The following is a 20,192-nucleotide window of genomic DNA, read 5'->3' as shown; positions in this document are numbered from 1 at the left end:
CAAAGAAAGATTAACACCCCACACACAGTCTTTAGCTCACAGTGACTTGCTTTGTTCCAATGGATACTTTCAAATATTTGTCAAAGACATTCTGAAAGTAATAAGAGATGGCATAGGTACTAAAATGTGCAGGGTTTTTGTTTGTTTATTTGTTTTTGAGACAGTTTTGCTCTGTTGCCCAGACTGGAGTGCAGTGGCACCATCTTGGCTCACTGCAACCTCTGCCTCCCAGGTTCAAGGTATTCTCATGCCTCAGCCACTCAAGTAGCTGGAATTACAAGCATGCACCACCATGCCTGGCTAATATTTGTATTTTTAGTACAGATGGGGTTTTGCCATGTTTCCCAGGCTGGTCTTGTACTCCTGGCCTCCAGTGACCCACCCACCCAAAGTGCTGGGATTACAGGCGTGAGCAACCGTGCCTGGCCAGGTTTCTTCACTGCAAACAACAAACTCTGCTCTGGCTGATTTATGTGAAAAAGAAATTTATTAAAGAGTATTAGTAGTGCTCAGAACCTCCAAGTGGGCCAAAGAGCCAGGTGAGGCTGCTAATTGGCCAGAAATAATGTTGAAACACACCATGGGGAAAGGTACACTCAACAACGACTCCTGTAGTGCAAAAAACATGAGGCCAGGAGCGGTAGCTCAGGTCTCTAATCCCAGCACTTGGGGAGGCCCGGGTGGGCAGATCACTTGAGCCCTAATGTTTGATACCAGCCTGAGCAACATGACAAAACCTCACCTCTACAAAAAGTATAAAAATTAGCTGGGCATGATGGCGGGTAGTGGTCCTAACTACTCAGGCGGCTGAAGCAGGAAAACTGCTTAAGCCTGGGAGGCAGAGGTTGCAGTGAACTGTGATCGTGCCACTGCACTCCAGCTTGGGAGACAGAGTGAGATTCTGTCTTAAGCAAAATACAGAGCTCACAACCATGAGACGTGGGCGAGGTGCTGGTTCTTCCACCTGTCCTGAAGAGTGGGGTACCTCTGCCACCATCCTCTGCAGAGGGTTTCCACAAACCCACAGCATTCACTCCCCATCCCATCTGTACGAGACCACCTGACTGCAGGGACCTAACTGCAAAGATGATTAGAAAAGGCATTTGTTGGGCTTCTATCTTAGGTAAGTGAAACTTAAAAAGAAATTCCCCAAACATTGGAAAACATGACAGATATCCATGTGTCCCAAGATTAATAGGCCTTCTCAAAACCTTTTTTTACAAAAGCTTTGTAGGATTCCTATGAGACAAAAAAGCAAAAAAAAAAAAAAAAAAAGGCAAAACATTTAGCAGTTTCTAATACTAAATAAATCGTAAAGATTATTTTGATTTCTATTGTTCCTTCTTTCATTTTTAAAGCTTTAAGAACCTTTGATTCTCCCAAAAAGATGTAAAACCCCATTATGTTTGGGGAACCAGATTAAAACAGAAAATTCTTATAATGTCTAACATGTTTTTAGCCATTTGAAGAAGTAGTGAGCTGCTAAGACCTTCATTTCTTCTTCTCAAAAGCCTTCATTTTCAGATAGGCATCTGGAAGTCAAACAAGGAAAATGATCTCCTTTCCCTAATTGCCCACCCCACCCTGTCACCCCCAAATTTGGTTCCTAACACTTATATGACTTCAGCATACTTTATCATACAAAAAATACATTCTTTCATTCTGCTCCTAGTGATCAGCCAATGACAAAGCTGATCTGGGGCTGAGCAAGAAGCAGAGAACCTTCTCCTTATCTGTACTGCATAGACAAAAGCCCTTGACCTTCCCGAGTTTTCTAATTCCAGCATTATCTTGACTCCTTGGTGAGATTAAAAACAAGAATAGTGCCTGGCATGCAATGCCTCAAGGCTAGAATCTGTCTGTTGCTTAGCTTTAAGGCCTGAATTCTCAAAGACATTGAATTATTTTGAGTAGGCTGTTTACCTTGATGTGAGCAGAATTAGCCTTAGACACTACGCCTTTATGGCAACTTTTATTGTCCAAGGCAAATATAACCTGTTAAGATTTACAGGCTTTATTAACAGCAATAACCATTTTACAGCTAACATCAGTAAATCAGGGTTTATTGAGAACTCTACAATTTTGATCTGTGGAAAACCATTAAAATGTCGGATTTTCATTGGACATAATTTCTAACTTTTATGAAAGATAGATTTTCCATTTAATTAGGGAGTATAAAAAAGTGCAGTGTGGGATAATGAATTGTTTTGAAAAGAGCAAATTGGTTTTAGCTAAACAACAAGGGTCAAACATTAAAGTTGCTATCTTTAGTTAGAACTGCCCCCAAAGTTAAGGCTAAAAATAACTGCAGTGACAAATATGTTCTAATACATCCAGCTATTAGGATGGGCTCATGAAGTTTAGAAACATTTGAGTTATCATTCATTCACATTTCAGGTATTTGGTAAAACAATGTGTGTGACCTATTTTGTAAAAAATTCATGTGACCTATTATATGTTATCTAAGCCAGTGTCTAAGTAAGTGTAATGAGAACCTTCCAGTTCACGTAACATTTTCATAAAGTGTTTTAATAACAATAATATTATTCATAAGATACTTCAATGGTGGCAAGGTAAACAAACATTGGTGGTGGTCACTAGCCTTCATCAATAATTATTTAATTCCTCTATGTGACAGATTACAAGAGAGGGGGCCAAGAAGCTTTTTGATAAGTGGCTTTGTCTTTGCTGACCTTGAAGGACAAGAAGAGAGGGCAATGTTTGGGAGAGGTAGAGCTCGTGGGAGTGGGCTGGTCTTAGCAGCTCACTATTTCTTCAAAGGGCTAAAAACATGTTAGACATTACAAGAATTTTTCTGTTTTAGTCTGGTTCCCCAAACATAATGGGGCTTTACATCTTTTTGGGAGAATCAAAAGTTCTTAAAGCTTTAAAAATGAAGGAAGAAGGAAGAACAGAAATCAAAATAATGTTTACCATTTATTTAGTATTAAAAACTGCTAAATGTTTTGCACTTTTTTTTTTTTTTTGCTTCTTTGTCTCATAACAAACTTACAAGAAAACATTTTTCTCATTTCCAGAGAAGGAAACTGAAGGTCAGAGTAGCTAATTAATTGCATTACAAAGTTAGTAGCCATAGTCTGTTGGCTTCAAAGTTCATACTTTTCCCATTGTGCAACCCTGACAATCTTTGGTTCTGTTTCTATCATTTCCATACCCCACTGATGTATACTGGGTGAAATGACACTGTGATATAGACACAAGTATGCATTTGTCAGAGTAAATTTGGGGCCTGTTTTGACAATGTGATCTGTCAGGGCCATGGCTAAACGTAGAGAAAATTGTAATGACAGTAGAGATTGCACGCGGTTCCCTCACTTCTCTCTTTATATGCCCCTTTTCTTCTACGTGGCCTCCTCTATGTAACTCTAGGCATCCTATCTCCTTGGATAGCATCAAACCTGGGCTCCTTGCCCTTCAACGGACAGAGTGATGTCCTGTCCCAGGTTCCCTGACCCCTCGGCCTCCAAAACTTCCACACTCTCAGTGCTTTTAGTTTTATTATCAGATTACATATTTCAAATAAACAGGCACAGAATATATAGCAAATTTGAGATTAGGATATTCACTAGAAGATAATTTAATCCAAACACCTTTAATTCTAAGGGTGGGATGATGGCAGCACATTGGGCAGATAGACTATCATTGGCCTGGTGGCTCCCAACCTTCAAGAAGGCTTGGTCCAATTAAAAACAAACAAAACCAAAAATGATTAGAGAAAGGACAGATCGAGCTTTAAAGTTGGCTCTTGGTGCTTCCTAGTGACCTGAGAGCTTAGACAAGTTGCTGTAGGATAGACATGAAAGCTCATATAGCTTTTCAGCATCTCATAGCACTTTGTTTTTTTTTTTTTTTTTTTTCAAATTAATTGAGATAACAGAAGATAAGCCACCTACCATAGTACCTGGTACACGAGAATATTTCAAAAATGGTAGCTCTTTCTATTTTTATTATTCATAACACTTTTCTGGTCAGATAAATGAGTTAGTTGCCAAGAAAGTTCTGTCTTTCAGAGAGAAGTCTATTGTATATGTCTTGTGATAACAATTTGGACATGCCCCCCAAGGTGATTTTCAATGTGTCAAGTAGGAAACCACCTATTCCACTGAGAGACAAAGCCAGCTGATATACTGAGGGCCCCGCCAGCTACATCCCTTTCCAGTGGTGACCCCGTGAGCCCCACAGGAGGTGGGCAGAAAGGGAACCAAGTGGTGGCATGGAAAGGCTGGAACATGGCCTGCACAAGGAAGATGACTTTGACTGATAGCATTTCACAGTAATGATTACATGACTGACCAATTTCTAAACACAGTTCCCAATTACTGCCATACTGGAGAGTCATTACCTATAGTATACTCATATCACTATGAAGTTAATAGGCAGAATGATACATGCTCAGTGACCTGACCACATAAGAGGCATTGGTAGACATCTCCACCCTAAAGGACACCACGACTGTGGAAAGGTATGAACATTTTCACTTTCCTTCTCCATCTTTAGAATTTCTTAGCTTTCTTCTCTCATTCTGCCTTGTTTTCAGCAAAAACACAGATGTTGATAGCAATGACTTACTGTGTAAGCTACTGCTGAAAGTAAAAGAGCTATAGATATTGGTGTACAAATAATGGTAGCATCCAAATCATGGAGAAAAGAAATTCCAAAATAATGCAAGTGTTTGAGACTAGGATACTGTCCCACATTAAGATGATGTTATACATACCTAACCCCATTAAAGAGTTGGGCAAAGGATATTAATATACATGTTTCAAAAGAAGACATAGAAATGGCCAAGAAACATGAAAAAATGTTCAACATCACTAATCATCAACAAATGTAAATTAAAGCCACTATGAGATACCACAGTGTTATACCAGTCATAATAGCTATTCTTAAAAAGTTTAAAAAAAAACTGGATGTTGACAAGGATGCGGAGAAAAGGCAACTTTTATACACTGTTGGTGGGAATGTATATTAGTACAACCTCTATGAAAAATAGTTTGGATATTCCTTGAAGAACTAAAAACAGAATTACCATTAGATCCTGCAATCTCACTACTGAGTATCTACCTGACAAAAAATAAATTAAATAGATAAATGTACTCACATACTTATTGCACTACTATGTACAATAGCAAACATATGAAACAAATCTAAGTGTCCATCAATGAATTTAGATAAAGAAAATGTATACATATACAATGAAATACCAGTCAGCTATAAAAAATGAAATCATGTCTTTTGAAACAACATGAATGGAACCAGAGACATTATGTCAATGAAATGACTCAGACAAAGAAAGAAAAATACCATGTGTTCTCACATGTAAGTTGGAGCTAAACATGCACATAGAGTTTGAAACGACAGACAGTGGAGATGAGGCAGGGTGAGGGGAACATAGAGTGTAGAATAATAGACAATGGAAATCAGGAAGAGGAGGGGATGGATGATGAGAAATTACTTGTTATTTGGGTGATGGATACACTAAAAGCCCTGTCTTCACCATTATGCAACCTATGCATGTAACAAAATTACACTTGCACCCCATACATTTATACAGATCAGATTTTTAAAAATAAATGTTTGCTAAGGCATCAATAGCCTATTTAACCCTTAATGTAGCTGAAATACTTTCCATATTCATCTATAATACAACATTTATAAAACAAGGCTTTCACCTCTTCTCAGCTGAGAATTTCTGTTTTAAACTACCCTAAAGCCCCAGCTGCTCCTTGGAATTAGTTTCTGTTTAATTTCAGCTGGTCTGGGTCTGAAATTTATTCCTAAAAGCATATAGATTATTAAAATAAAAAAGTGATATGATGCCAGAGGTAGAATGGGAAGTGTACTGGTCTGAATAGCAGTTCCCCAACATTCACATTGATTTGGAACCTGGGAACCTGACCTTATTGGTAATTGGGTCTTTGCAGATGTTTTGTGACGTGGAATATAAAGTATGAGGCCATGCAGGATTACAGTCAGCCATAATCTAATGGCTGGTTTCCTTATAAAGAGAAATTCAGAGACACAGAGAGGAGAACACCATGTGAAGCTGCAATTGATGGAGGCAGAGACTGAGTAATGTATCTATGTATCAATCCATTTTCATACTGCTAGGGTTAGGGTTAGAGTTAGGGGTTAGGGTTAGGGTTAGGGTTAATTTATAAAGGAAAGAAGTTTATTTGACTCATAGTTCCTTATGGCTGGGGAGGGAAGAAGGGGAAGCAAGGTACCTCTTCACAAGACAGCAGGAAGGAGAAGTGCCCATCAAAGAGGAATAAAGCCCTTTACAAAATGTGCCCATCAAAGAGGAAAAAAGCCCCTTATAAAACCATTAAATATGGTTAGAACTCACTCACTATCATGAGACCAGCATGGGGGAAACTGTCCACATGATTCAATGATCTCCACCTGGCCTCTGCCTTGACACATGGGGATTATGGGGGATTACAATTCAAGATGAAATTTGGATGACGACACAAAGCATAATCATATCAGTATACAAGCCAAGGGACACCAAAGATTGCCAATAACTACCAGCATCTAGGAGAGAAGCATGGAGCAGTTTCTCTTTCAGAGCCCCAGAAGGAATTAATGCTGTTGGATTTCAGACTTCTACTCCAGAACTGTTGGAAAATAAACTTCTGCTGTTTCAAGCCTCCTCAGTGGTGGTAATTTATTACAGCAGCCCTGGGAAACTAATATAGGAAGTGAGTAACTACAATTTGGAAATGTGTCAGAAAGGTAGATACCAGAAAAGAAAACGTGCTTTCTGATACATCTATATTTTGTTCCCTCATTCCACAGCTCTCCCAAATATTTTTTTCACTGACATTGGACTGTGCTGCCACTGAAAGTTTTTCATATCTTGCTCTCCTCCTTGTGGTTACAGCTGAAAAGCACCCTCAGAAGCAAATGAAGAAAGGGGCTGAGCCAGTCTACAGAGCTCATTTGCCTTCAAGTGTAGGGCGCTGGGGCAAGAAACAGGGAGGGATGTGTAAAGAGCTGCTTCCAAGCATTCACCAGAGTTCAGCCTCTAAATAACTGAACAGATGGGCATGCTGCTCACCTCCTAGAAGCCAGCCTGTCCTCTCATAGGAATCCTCTACCAATCTCAGTCCTCAACAGGCGCAGAGTTCTTATAATTCATAAGTCCCCTGCATTCTCTCAAAAGATGCTTCAGTGTGGGTGGCTGGGTATGCACACTCATGTGTGCATTTATGAACCAAAATGTATTTTTGCTTTTGGCTGCTGTCTTACCAGACTGCACATCCTTTATTCTTCTCTCTTTTGTTCTTTCTTTTTTAAATTTATGTCTTCAACAAGCAGTGGGGGCGGTAAGTCAGAGCTAAACACTGAGAACACATGGACACAAAGAAAGGAACAATAGACACTGGGGTCTACTCGAGGGGAGAGGGTGGGAGGAGGAAGAGGATCAAGAAGCTACCTGTGGGGTACTATGTTTATCACCTGAGTGATGAAATAATCTGTACACCAAACTCTCGTGACATGTAATTTACCCATATAATAAACCTGCACATGTACACTGTTGGTGGGAATGTATATTAGTACAACCTCTATGAAAAATAGTTTGGATATTTCTTGAAGAACTAAAAACAGAATTACCATTAGATCCTGCAATCTCACTACTGAGTATCTACCTGACAAAAAATAAATTAAATAGATAAATGTACTCACATACTTATTGCACTACTATGTACAATAGCAAACATATGAAACAAATCTAAGTGTCCATCAATGAATTTAGATAAAGAAAATGTATACATATACAATGAAATACCAGTCAGCTATAAAAAATGAAATCATGTCTTTTGAAACAACATGAAATGAAATTTAAAGAAAGCCATAGACAACAGCACAGAGTGAACCTTAATGAAAACTCTAGACTCTCCTTAATAAGAATGTATCAATATTGGTTCGGTCATTGTACGGGATGTACCACATTCATGTAAATTGTAATTACAAAAAAGGAAACTGGGTCAGCTGGGGTGGCTCCTGCCTGTAATCCCAGCACTTTGGGAGGATGAGCTGGGCGGATCACGAGGTCAGGAGTTAGAGACCAGCCTGGCCAATGTGGTGAAACCCCATTTCTACTAAAAATACAAAAATTAGCCAGGCATGGTGGTGGGTACCTTTAATCTCAGCTACTGAGGAGGCTGAGGCAGAAGAATCATTTGAACCCGGGAGGCAGAGGTTGCAGTGAGCCGAGATCACACCACTGCACTCCAGCCTGGGCGGCAGAGTGAGACTCTGTCTCAAAAAAAATAAAAAATAAAAAAAAAGGAAACTGAGGGGGAAGTTACATGAGAACTTTCTGTAGTACTTCAACTTTTATGTAAATTCAAAATAGTTTCACCTAATGTCTATTAATTTAAAAGCATGGCAACACTCTCTCAGGAAAAGTTCCATTTTAGTTAATGTTTAACAATCAGCCAAATGTCTAAATATTGTATTGAGGTGTTCTTTACTATTAAAAGTGAATCAAACTTGAAGTGAAAATATATTTTTATTTCTTTAGTTGTAGGACTAGTGATTGAGTTAACAAATTTATATTTGCATATATGGGTAGAGCCCACCACAGCTCAAGGAGGCCTGCCTGCCTCTGTAGGCCCCACCTGTGGGGGCAGGGCACAGACAAACAAAAGACAGCAATAACCTCTGCAGACTTAAATGTCCCTGTCTGACAGCTTTGAAGAGAGTAGTGGTTCTCCCAGCATGCAGCTTGAGATCTGAGAACAGGCAGACTGCCTCAAGTTGGTCCCTGACCCCCGAGTAGCCTAACTGGGGTTAGGGGCAGACTGACACCTCACACGGCCAGGCACTCCTCTGAGACAAAACTTCCAGAGGAACGATCAGGCAGCAGCATTTGCAGTTCACCAACATCCGCTGTTCTGCAGCCACCACTGCTGATACCCAGGCAAGCAGGGTCTGGAGTGGACCTCCAGTAAACTCCAACAGACCTGCAGCTGAGGGTCCTGACTATTAGAAGGAAAACTAACAAACAGAAAGGACATCCACACCAAAAACCCATCTGTACATCACCATCATCAAAGACCAAAGGTAGATAAAACCACAAAGATAGGGAAAAAACAGAACAGAAAAACCGGAAACTCTAAAAAGCAGAGGGCCTCTCCTCCTCCAAAGGAACGCAGCTCCTCACCAGCAACGGAACAAAGCTGGATGGAGAATGACTTTGATGAGTTGAGAGAGGAAGGCTTCAGAAGATCAAACTACTCCGAGCTAAAGGAGGAAGTTCGAACCAATGGCAAAGAAGTTAAAAACTTTGAAAAAAAAATTAGACGAATGGATAACTAGAATAACCAATGCACAGAAGTCCTTAACAGATCTGATGGAGCTGAAAACCACGGCACAAGAACTACGTGACGAATGCACAAGCCTCAGTAACCGATGCGATCAACTGGGAGAAAGGGTATCAGCGATGGAAGACGAAATGAATGAAATGAAGCGTGAAGAGAAGTTTAGAGAAAAAAGAATAAAAAGAAACAAACAAAGCCTCCAAGAACTATGGGACTATGTGAAAAGACCAAATCTACGTCTAATTGGTGTACCTGAAAGTGACAGGGAGAATGGAACCAAGTTGGAAACACTCTGCAGGATATTATCCAGGAGAACTTCCCCAATCTAGCAAGGCAGGCCAACATTCAAATTCAGGAAATACAGAGAACGCCACAAAGATACTCCTTGAGAAGAGCAACTCCAAGACACACAATTGTCAGATTCACCACAGTTGAAATGAAGGAAAAAGTGTTAAGGGCAGCCAGAGAGAAAGGTTGGGTTACCCACAAAGGGAAGCCCATCAGACTAACAGCAGATTTCTTGGCAGAAACTCTACAAGCCAGAAGAGAGTGAGGGCCAATATTCAACATTCTTAAAGAAAAGAATTTTCAACCCAGAATTTCATATCCAGCCAAACTAAGCTTCATAAGTGAAGGAGAAATAAAATACTTTACAGACAAGCAAATGCTGAGAGATTTTGTCACCACCAGACCTGCCCTAAAAGAGCTCCTGAAGGAAGCACTAAACATGGAAGGGAACAACCAGTACCAGCCACTGCAAAAACATGCCAAATTGTAAAGACCATCAAGGCTAGGAAGAAACTGCATCAACCAACGAGCAAAATAACCAGCTAACATCATAATGACAGGATCAAATTCACACATAACAATACTAACCTTAAATGCAAATGGGTTAAATGTTCCAATTAAAAGGCACAGACTGGCAAACTGGATAAAGAGTCAAGACCCATCAGTGTGCTGTATTCAGGAAACCCATCTCACATGCAGAGACACACATAGGCTCAAAATAAAAGGATGGAGGAAGGTCTCCCAAGCAAATGGAAAACTAAAAAAGTCAAGGGTTGCAATCCTAGTCTCTGATATAACAGACTTTAAACCAACAAAGATCAAAAGAGACAAAGAAGGCCATTACATAATGGTAAAGGGATCAATTCAACAAGAAGAGCTAACTATACTAAATACATATGCACCCAATACAGGAGCACCCAGATTCATAAAGCAAGTCCTGAGTGACCTACAAAGAGAATTAGATTCCCACACAATAATAATGGGAGATTTTAACACCCCACTGTCAACATTAGACAGATCAATGAGACAGAAACTTAACAAGGATATCCAGGAATTGAACTCAGCTCTGCACCAAGCGGACCTAATAGACAACTACAGAACTCTCCACCCCAAATCAACAGAATATACATTCTTTTCAGCGCCACATCACACCTATTCCAAAATTGACCACATAGTTGGAAGTAAAGCACTCCTTAGCAAATGTAAAAGAACAGAAATTATAACAAACTGTCTCTCAGATCACAGTGCAATCAAACTAGAACTCAGGATTAAGAAACTCACTCAAAACCTCTCAACTACATGGAAACTGAACAACCTGCTCCTGAATGACTACTGGGTACATAATGAAATGAAGGCAGAAATAAAGATGTTCTTTGAAACCGAGAACAAAGACACAACACACCAGAATCTCTGGGACAGATTCAAAGCAGTGTGTAGAGGGAAATTTATAGCACTAAATGCCCACAAGAGAAAGCAGGAAAGATCCAAAATTGACACCCTAACATCACAATTAAAAGAACTAGAGAAGCAAAAGCAAACACATTCAAAAGCTAGCAGAAGGCAAGAAATAACTAAGATCAGAGCAGAACTGAAGGAAATAGAGACACAAAAAACTCTTCAAAAAAATCAATGAATCCAGGAGCTGGTTTTTTGAAAAGATCAACAAAATTGATAGACTGCTAGCAAGACTAATAAAGAAGAAAAAAGAGAAGAATCAAATAGACACAATAAAAAAAGACAAAGGGGATATCACTACCGATCCCACAGAAATACAAACTACCATCAGAGAATACTATAAATACCTCTATGCAAATAAACTAGAAAATCTAGAAGAAATGGATAAATTCCTCGACACATACACTCTCCCAAGACTAAACCAGGAAGAAGTTGAATCTGAATAGACCAATAACAGGCTCTGAAATTGAGGCAACAATTAATAGCTTACCAACCAAAAGAAGTCCAGGACCAGACGGATTCACAGCCGAATTCTACCAGAGGTACAAGGAGGAGCTGGTACCATTCCTTCTGAAACTATTCCAATCAATAGAAAAAGAGGGAATCCTCCCTAACTCATTTTATGAGGCCAGCATCATGCTGATACCAAAGCCTGGCAGAGACACAACAAAAAAAGAGAATTTTAGACCAATATCCTTGATGAACATTGATGCAAAAATCCTCAATAAAATACGGGCAAACCAAACCCAGCAACACATAAAAAAGCTTATCCACCATGATCAAGTGGGCTTCATCCCTGGGATGCAAGGCTGGTTCAACATATGAAAATCAATAAATGTAATCCAGCATATGAACAGAACCAAAGACAAAAACCACATGATGATCTCAACAGACGCAGAAAAGGACTTTGACAAAATTCAACAACCCTTCATGCTAAAAACTCTCAATAAATTAGGTATTGATGGGACATATCTGAAAATAATAAGAGCTATCTATGACAAACCCACAGCCAATATCATACTGAATGGACAAAAACTGGAAGCATTCCCTTTGAAAACTGGCACTAGACAGGGATGCCCTCTCTCACCACTCATATTCAACATAGTGTTGGAATTTCTGGCCACGGCAATCAGGCAGGAGAAGGAAATAAAGGGTATTCAATTAGGAAAAGAGGAAGTCAAATTGTCCCTGTTTGTAGATGACATGATTGCATATTTAGAAAACCACATCGTCTCAGCACAAAATCTCCTTAAGCTGATAAGCAACTTCAGCAAAGTCTCAGGATACAAAATCAATGCACAAAAATCACAAGCATTCTTATACACCAATAACAGACAAACAGAGAGCCAAATCATGAGTGAACTCCCATTCACAATTGCTTCAAAGAGAATAAAATACCTAGGAATCCAACTTATAAGGGACGTGAAGGACCTCTTCATGGAGAACTACAAACCACTGCTCAATGAAATAAAAGAGGATACAAACAAATGGAAGAACGTTCCACGCTCATCGGTAGGAAAAATCAATATCGTGAAAATGGCCATACTGCCCAAGGTAATTTATAGATTCAATGCCTTTCTTCACAGAATTGGAATGACTTTCTTCACAGAATTGGAAAAAACTACTTTAAAGTTCACATGGATCCAAGAAAGAGCCCGCATTGCCAAGTCAATCCTAAGCCAAAAGAACAAAGCTGGAGGCATCACACTACCTGACTTCAAGCTATACTACAAGGCTACAGTAACCAAAACAGCATGGTACTGGTACCAAAACAGAGATATAGACCAATGGAACAGAACAGAGCCCTCAGAAATAATGCCGCATATCTACAACTATCTGATCTTTGACAAACCTGACAAAAACAAGCAATGGGGAAAGGATTCCCTATTTAATAAATAGTGCTGGGAAAACTGGCTAGCCATATGTAAAAAGCTGAAACTGGATCCCTTCCTTACACCTTATACAAAAATTAATTCAAGATGGATTAAAGACTTACATGTTAGACCTAAAACCATAACAACCCTACAAGAAAACCTAGGCAATATCATTCAGGACGTAGGCATGGGCAAGGACTTCATGTCTAAAACACCAAAAGCAATGGCAACAAAAGCCAAAATTGACAAATGGGATCTAATTAAACTAAAGAGCTTCTGCACAGCAAAAGAAACTACCATCAGAGTGAACAGGCAACCTACAGAATGGGAGAAAATTTTTGCAAGCTACTCATCTGACAAAGGGCTAATATCCAGAATCTACAATGAACTCAAACAAATTTACAAGAAAAAAACAAACAACCCCATCAAAAAGTGGGCGAAGGATATGAACAGACACGTCTCAAAAGAAGACATTTATGCAGCCAAAAGACACATGAAAAAATGCTCATCATCACTGGCCATCAGAGAAATGCAAATCAAAACCACAATGAGATACCATCTCACACCAGTTAGAATGGCAATCATTAAAAAGTCAGGAAACAACAGGTGCTGGAGAGGATGTGGAGAAATAGGAACACTTTTACACTGTTGGTGGAACTGTAAACTAGTTCAACCATTGTGGAAGTTGGTGTGGTGATTCCTCAGGGATCTAGAACTAGAAATACCATTTGACCCAGCCATCCCATTACTGGGTATATACCCAAAGGATTATAAATCATGCTGCTCTAAAGACACATGCACTCGTATGTTTATTGCGGCATTATTCACAATAGCAAAGACTTGGAACCAACCCAAATGTCCAACAATGATAGACTGGATTAAGAAAATGTGGCACATATACACCATGGAATACTATGCAGCCATAAAAAATGATGAGTTCATGTCCTTTGTAGGGACATGGATGAAGCTGGAAATCATCATTCTCAGCAAACTATCGCAAGGACAAAAAACCAAACACCGCATGTTCTCACTCATAGGTGGGAATTGAACAATGAGAACACATGGACACAGGAAGGGGCACATCACACACCGGGGACAGTTGTGGGGTTGGGGGAGAGGGGAGGGATAGCATTAGGAGATATATCTAATGCTAAATGATGAGTTAATGGGTGCAGCACACCAACATGGCACATGTATACATATGTAGCAAACCTGCACGTTGTGCACATGTACCCTAAAACTTAAAGTATAATAATAATAAAAAAATATATATTTTTTTATTTCTTTAGTTGCAGGACTAGTGATTGAGTTAATAAATTTATATTTGCATATGTGGAAAAAAAGCAGGTAGGAATGTTTTCTTCACCTGTTAGTACCCAATCATGAGAGAAAGACAAAACAAAACAAAGCCAAAATGTTGTCTAATGTATTTTACATTTTGTGTAGGGCTAACCCTGGGATAACCTTAAATATTCATCAATATAATTAGCAGACTAATTTCCTTTCATATTCAATAAGTATTTATTGAACACCTGGATGTGAGAAGCATGGTTTTTAAATTTATTTTTTAAGCTAACAAACTGTATATATTTTTCATGTATAACATGTTTTGAAATATGTGTATACTGTCGAATGGCTAAATAAGGCTAAATAATGTATGTATTACATCACAAACTTATTGTTCTTTTTGTGATGCAAACAAAATCTACTCAGCATTTTTAAAGAATACAGTACATTGTTATTAACTATAGTCACCATACTGTACCACAGACCAATAAACACATTCCTCTCTAACCAAAATATTGTACCCTTTGGCCAATGTCTCCCCAACCTCTCCCCATCTCCCCAACATATGGTGACCACCATTCTACTCTAGTTCTGTGACTTCAGCTTTTTTTTTTTTTTTTTTTTTTTTTTTTTTTTTTTTTTTTTTTTTTGAGACAGAGTTTTGCTCACTCACCTAGGCTGGAGTGCAGTGGCATGATCCTGGCTCACTGCAGCCTCCACCTCCCGGGTTCAAACCATTCTCCTGCCTCAGCCTCCCAAGTAGCTGGGACTACAGATGCGTGCCACCACACCCAGCTAATTTTTTTATTTTTAGTAGAGATGGGGTTTCATCACGTTAGGCAGGCTGGTCTCAAACTCCTGACCTCAGGCTATCCACCCGCCTTGGCCTCCCAAAGTGCTGGAATTACAGGCATGAGCCATTGCACCTGGCCAACTTCAGGTTTTTTAGGTTCTGCGTAGAGGTGAGATCCCGTGGTATTTTTCTTACTGTACTTGGCTTATTGCACTTGACATACTGCCTGCTTGGTTCAACATTTCCTTCTTAAAGGCTAAGTAGTATTCCATTGTGTATGCATAACACATTTTTTCAATTCATTTGTCCATTGATGGACAGTTAGGTTGATGCCCTATCTTACCCATGGAGTTATTGTGAACAGTGCTGCAATGAACATGGGGGTGCAGGTATCTCTTCTACATATTGATTTCATTTGCTTTGGATATATACCTAGTAGTAGAATTGCTGGATCAAGTGGTAGCTCTACTTTTAACATTCTGAGGAATGTCCATACTGTTTTCCATAATGGCTATACCAATTTCCATTCCCACCAACAGTGTGCAGTGGTTTCCTTTTCTCCACATCCTTGCCAACATTTGTGAAAAATCTTTCACCTTTCTGAAAATAGCCTTGAGCAGCACTGTTTCATGTTTTGAGGATACAGCAATGAAGAAGTGTAAGCACAAATTTCCCTCACTGAATTTAAGTTTCAGTGGGGTAGAGAGAAATAAGCAAAGTAAATACAGTATGCTTGTGATAACAGGTAAAAAGAAAGTATATACCTAGTAGGATAAATTGCTGGGATAAAGCAGGGAAAAGGTGGAGTGGGGGAAGCAAATATTTGCAACATTTGCAGAGTGTACAGAGCAGGCCTTACTGAGCAAGTGATATCTGAGTAAGCCCTTAAGAAAGATGGGACAAAGCAGTGTGACAGCTGGGGAAGAGCCCTCCAGCAGAGAGGCCAGCACATGCAAAGGCCCTGAGGTAGGAGCATGGCTGGTGCATCTGAGAGAGATTGAAGGGGCCAGGGTGGCTGTGGCGCAGTCAAGTGCAGAGTCAAATAAAATATATAAGGTCACACAAGGCCAGATTATGTTGAATCTTGTAAAGCACTATAAGAACATAGACTTTTACCTGGAGTGCTTTGGAGTACCTTTGCAGGATTTTGAACAGAGCCCTTAAATGGCTGCAAGACCTTTGGTCGGTCACTAATACAAACATCAGTTTTCCTGATTCTAAAATGCAAAGGTTATGCCAGTAAATATCTAAGTTATCTTCCATCTGAAAAAAAAGTAGATTAACAGAGATTAGAGTATGCTAAGTTCCTATAGGCTGATGACTAATCAAAACATTAGCACCCCTCTCTGCTGCTGCCAAAGTCAATGGTAGTGACCCAGCACAGAACCAGAAGGAAACATGGGTGTACCAGGGGACACTCACACAGCTGGCACTACAGAGCCTAGACATTTTTATGCATAAAACATTTGTAAACTGGGACTTTTTGAAAGATGGACGCTGAATGTAGAGAACTGCTGATACCTCTGTTAGGCTCCTAGGAACACATGCGATGTCCTAAATGAGAGGGACACAGTCCCTTGCCTCACACTTAACGCCCTGCTCAGGAAAGGAGGGTGTGATGTTTGTAGGAAACAATAGGGCAGCAAAAGGAGATCAATATCTTTTTTCTTCTACATTCAATAAAAAATTTTTAAATAAGCATTTTCCTTTCTAATCATTTTACATCATGCATGGAGTGTTCACTTTAATTTTCAAGTCTGTTTACTTCATTTCTGTGAGCCATTTGAGCTTTGAATAGTGTCCACCCAGCACGCTTTCTAAATATGCAAGTATGTGTGTTTTTTCATTCCCCTTTATTTTATCTCCTTTTTTGTCCTTCCAATTATAAAATCCCAATTTTACTAAAATATGAAGCAAAGGCTCCTGGTTTTTTCTTTGTCTTTGTATATCTGCTTCTCCGTGAATAAACAATAGCTCCAAACACTGTTTCCTAGCTTCCCATAGAAGAGTCAAACCTGGACCATGTGCTACTGAACTCAGGCCTGTGAAAGGAAAATAAACCTTGGGGCCCCGAAATCACTAAGCTAAAGGGAAAAGTCAAGCTGGGAACTGCTTAGGGCCAACCTGCCTCCCATTCAATTCAAAGTCACCCCTCTGCTCACTGAGATAAATGCATATCTGATTGCATCCTTTGGAGAGGCTAATCAGAAACTCAAAAGAATATAACCATTTGTCCCTTATCTACCTCTGACCTGGAAGCCCCCTCCCTGCTTCCAGGGGAGTTATCCCACCTTTGCTTCCAGTTGTCCAGCTTTTCCCGGACCCGAACCAATGTTCGTCTTACATATATTGATTGATGTCTCACGTCTCCCTAAAATGTATAAAACCAAACTGTGCTCTGATCACAATGGGAACATGTTGTCAGGACCTCCCGAGGCTGTGTCATGGGCGCGCGTCTCAACCTTGGCAAAATAAACTTTCTAAATTAACTGAGACCTCTCTCAAATTTTTGGGCTTCACGGGCCTAAATTTATAAACTTTTCATTATATTAAGCATGCCTTATACTTCTTAGTGTTTTTCCTCCAGTAATAGCTATATTACTGGTCATCTTTTCATTGTGAATAAAAGATTTAGAAAGACTTTCCTATGACCAGAGTGCATTACCAGAGATAATTATATTCGAATAGTAAGGTAGAAGTTCTAGAAAACATTCAAGAAGCAAAAAACATTGTGACTCTGCATTCTAGACACCTTGCTGTGAAGGAAGGATAACAGATCAGAGAACTGTGGCTTCATCGTGTTTTATATCCCTAATGCCTGCACAGTACAGAAAACGTAACAAACACTCAATAAATGAATACTTGTTCCACAAAAAAGTGAAGGATGAACAAACACCAGTGACACTGGGACTAAGTCTTTTGACCTTTCCTATGGGCTTTTTCATGCGTGTTTGCCTGTTACAGCTCAGATTTGGTCTGTAAGCCAATATGCATATCAGAAGATCTTGACTGAGGACAGAAAGAATGACATTTGCATGACTCAAGGTCCCCAGAACCAAGAAGACAGATCAAATCCTACCCAGGCTGCCTACCAAGGGCCTTGTGAAAACACAGAAGTAGATGAGAGACAAGTTCCTTTCTAGCTTATTTCCTAGACAATTTCTTCATCATCTTTAGCACTGAGCCCAGGCAACAAGAATCCCAGACATGGGCTCCTTTACTTCCCTTCCAGCCACACAGGACTCTGCTCTCCCTCTTGGGAACAGGCCTGGTTCCTCCCAGGAACCAGGAGACTGGTCCCAGGATCCTGTCTTACCTCGGCAGCAGGGACTCCCTCTGGCGGGCGGCAGTGCAGCACAATCATGCCTTCAATGGGAACCTCCCTTCCTTGTGGGTCTTGTTCAAAGTTTTTCCGTAAATCTGCAAAGAAGCATGAGATAGGTGACACTTTGCTCCAAGTCTAGTGTTATTCAAATTTGGTCCAAGTACAAAAAAAAGTGAGCTTAATGTCACAACCTAGACACACACACACACAAATAAGTTACTTGTTCCAGGAATTCTAGAATAAGAGAATCGTTTTTCCAAATATTCATAAATGCATGTGAAATAACCTGGACAAAACAGTTTCTGATGTCCAATATTGACGTGAAAGATGAAATAAATAACTAGGAGAGTAGGAAAAAGAAAAAACCACAGAACGTCGCATTGTTTCATGAGTCTTTGCTAGCATTATCTGCTGAGCATCTGATGAAACACTTGGACTAATAAATTGCCATCCACAGCTATTATGCAGTTGAGATGCACATGATTTTTTTCTATTAACTGAAGAGTGCATTATTAATCTATAACCTCTTCCATTCCCTTAACCCTCTAGGGGGTTCTAGAAGATGCTAATAGAGTGAGATTACCTATTAGTCTATTTATTTGTAACCAGGGAGAAGGGGCAACATTCAACCACAACAAAATCTATAACCTATCCAGCCAAACATATAATTATAAAACATAACGCCCTCCAGTCAAACAGCAATGCTGGGTATTTGGGTAGTGCCCTTCATGGAAGGCTCCAGGCACTTTGCAAACAAGCTGTACTATTAACCTTTTACACATGGAAGGATGACACTTGCAGAGGTTAATTGGCTTGCCAGTGGTCACAGAGAGCATCGGTGCCAGTGATGGGGAAAAATGCACTAAGCTTCCTGACACCCAGGCTGAGTGCTAACCAGCAAAGCCTTCTCAGGGAAAAGGACATAGATGGACAGTGCAGAAGAGTTTCATTTGCATTGCTTTCCACTTGAGCACACGCTTCATTAAAAAAAGGTGGGGAGTTGGCCTTTACTTCTCTGGAGGTGTCATGACAACTCTTTGATAATCTTGCAGCACGAGGGTAATTCTTGCTGCCACTTGAAAGCACAGGATAGTAGGGTAAAGACAGGTTGTTTACAAGTCTTCCTCATTGTAAAAGATTTTGCCCTCCCTCCATGACAATGCATTTTTCTTCAAATTGAGTAGCTCAAATTACAGGCTGTGAATTTATTGATTTAATTTTCTTCAGTGCTTACAATAACATGAAATATGTTCTCTGTAAAGAGGAGAGCTCCAGAATCAGTTACATCTTTATAAATTGTATAAATACATTAAACTTGCTTTTAGCAAGTCAAAAACACTCAATGAATAACAAGCACGGCAAGCCATGTATTCACTTTCCTCCGAATTTTACTCTTAATGCTTTCCCTCCCAGAGGCAACCAACGTCTTTTGTTAGTAGCAGTGCTACATATTCGGAGGTCTTCATGAGTATATATAAGGCAAAAGATCTTAAAACAACTTGAACTGCAGGTGGGTGACAAGATCCATTCTCTCATTTCTCTGCTGTCCCCTGAGTTTTAAAGCCAGCTTCCCTCTATCTGGGAACCGTAAATTGCCACAGCCGGTTTGATTCAGGACTTCTGACTCCAAGTACGATGAAGGTCACATACCTGACAACAAAACTGTGAAGTTTCTGTGAATAAACCCAGAATGAAAGATCTCACGTTTCCCACACAATTCTCCTCTGCTGTCTCACAAGGGATCTTTGGGTCAAAAATCCTCCCTCCATATGACTTGGTTATTTATCAGAACTATATCAAAATTAGTCTATCATAGA

At 39.8% G+C, this 20,192-nt stretch overlaps 1 protein-coding gene across 7 annotated transcripts in view; it reads right to left on the bottom strand.

Annotated features, from left to right (window-relative positions):
- Window positions 1-20,192, bottom strand: part of UNC5D (unc-5 netrin receptor D) — a 554,235-nt gene that overhangs the window by 182,268 nt on the left and 351,775 nt on the right. For all 7 annotated transcript variants that reach the window (XM_054499220.2, XM_063668623.1, XM_054499221.2 and 4 more), the window contains exon 4: window positions 18,367-18,470. In XM_054499220.2, coding sequence (XP_054355195.1) covers window positions 18,367-18,470 — 104 coding nt within the window. The remainder of the gene's footprint in view (window positions 1-18,366; window positions 18,471-20,192) is intronic.

The sequence above is a fragment of the Pongo pygmaeus genome, chromosome 7 (assembly GCF_028885625.2).
Source record: "Pongo pygmaeus isolate AG05252 chromosome 7, NHGRI_mPonPyg2-v2.0_pri, whole genome shotgun sequence".
In the NCBI taxonomy this organism is placed as follows: domain Eukaryota; kingdom Metazoa; phylum Chordata; class Mammalia; order Primates; family Hominidae; genus Pongo; species Pongo pygmaeus.
This window is presented reverse-complemented; position numbering and strand designations above follow the sequence as displayed.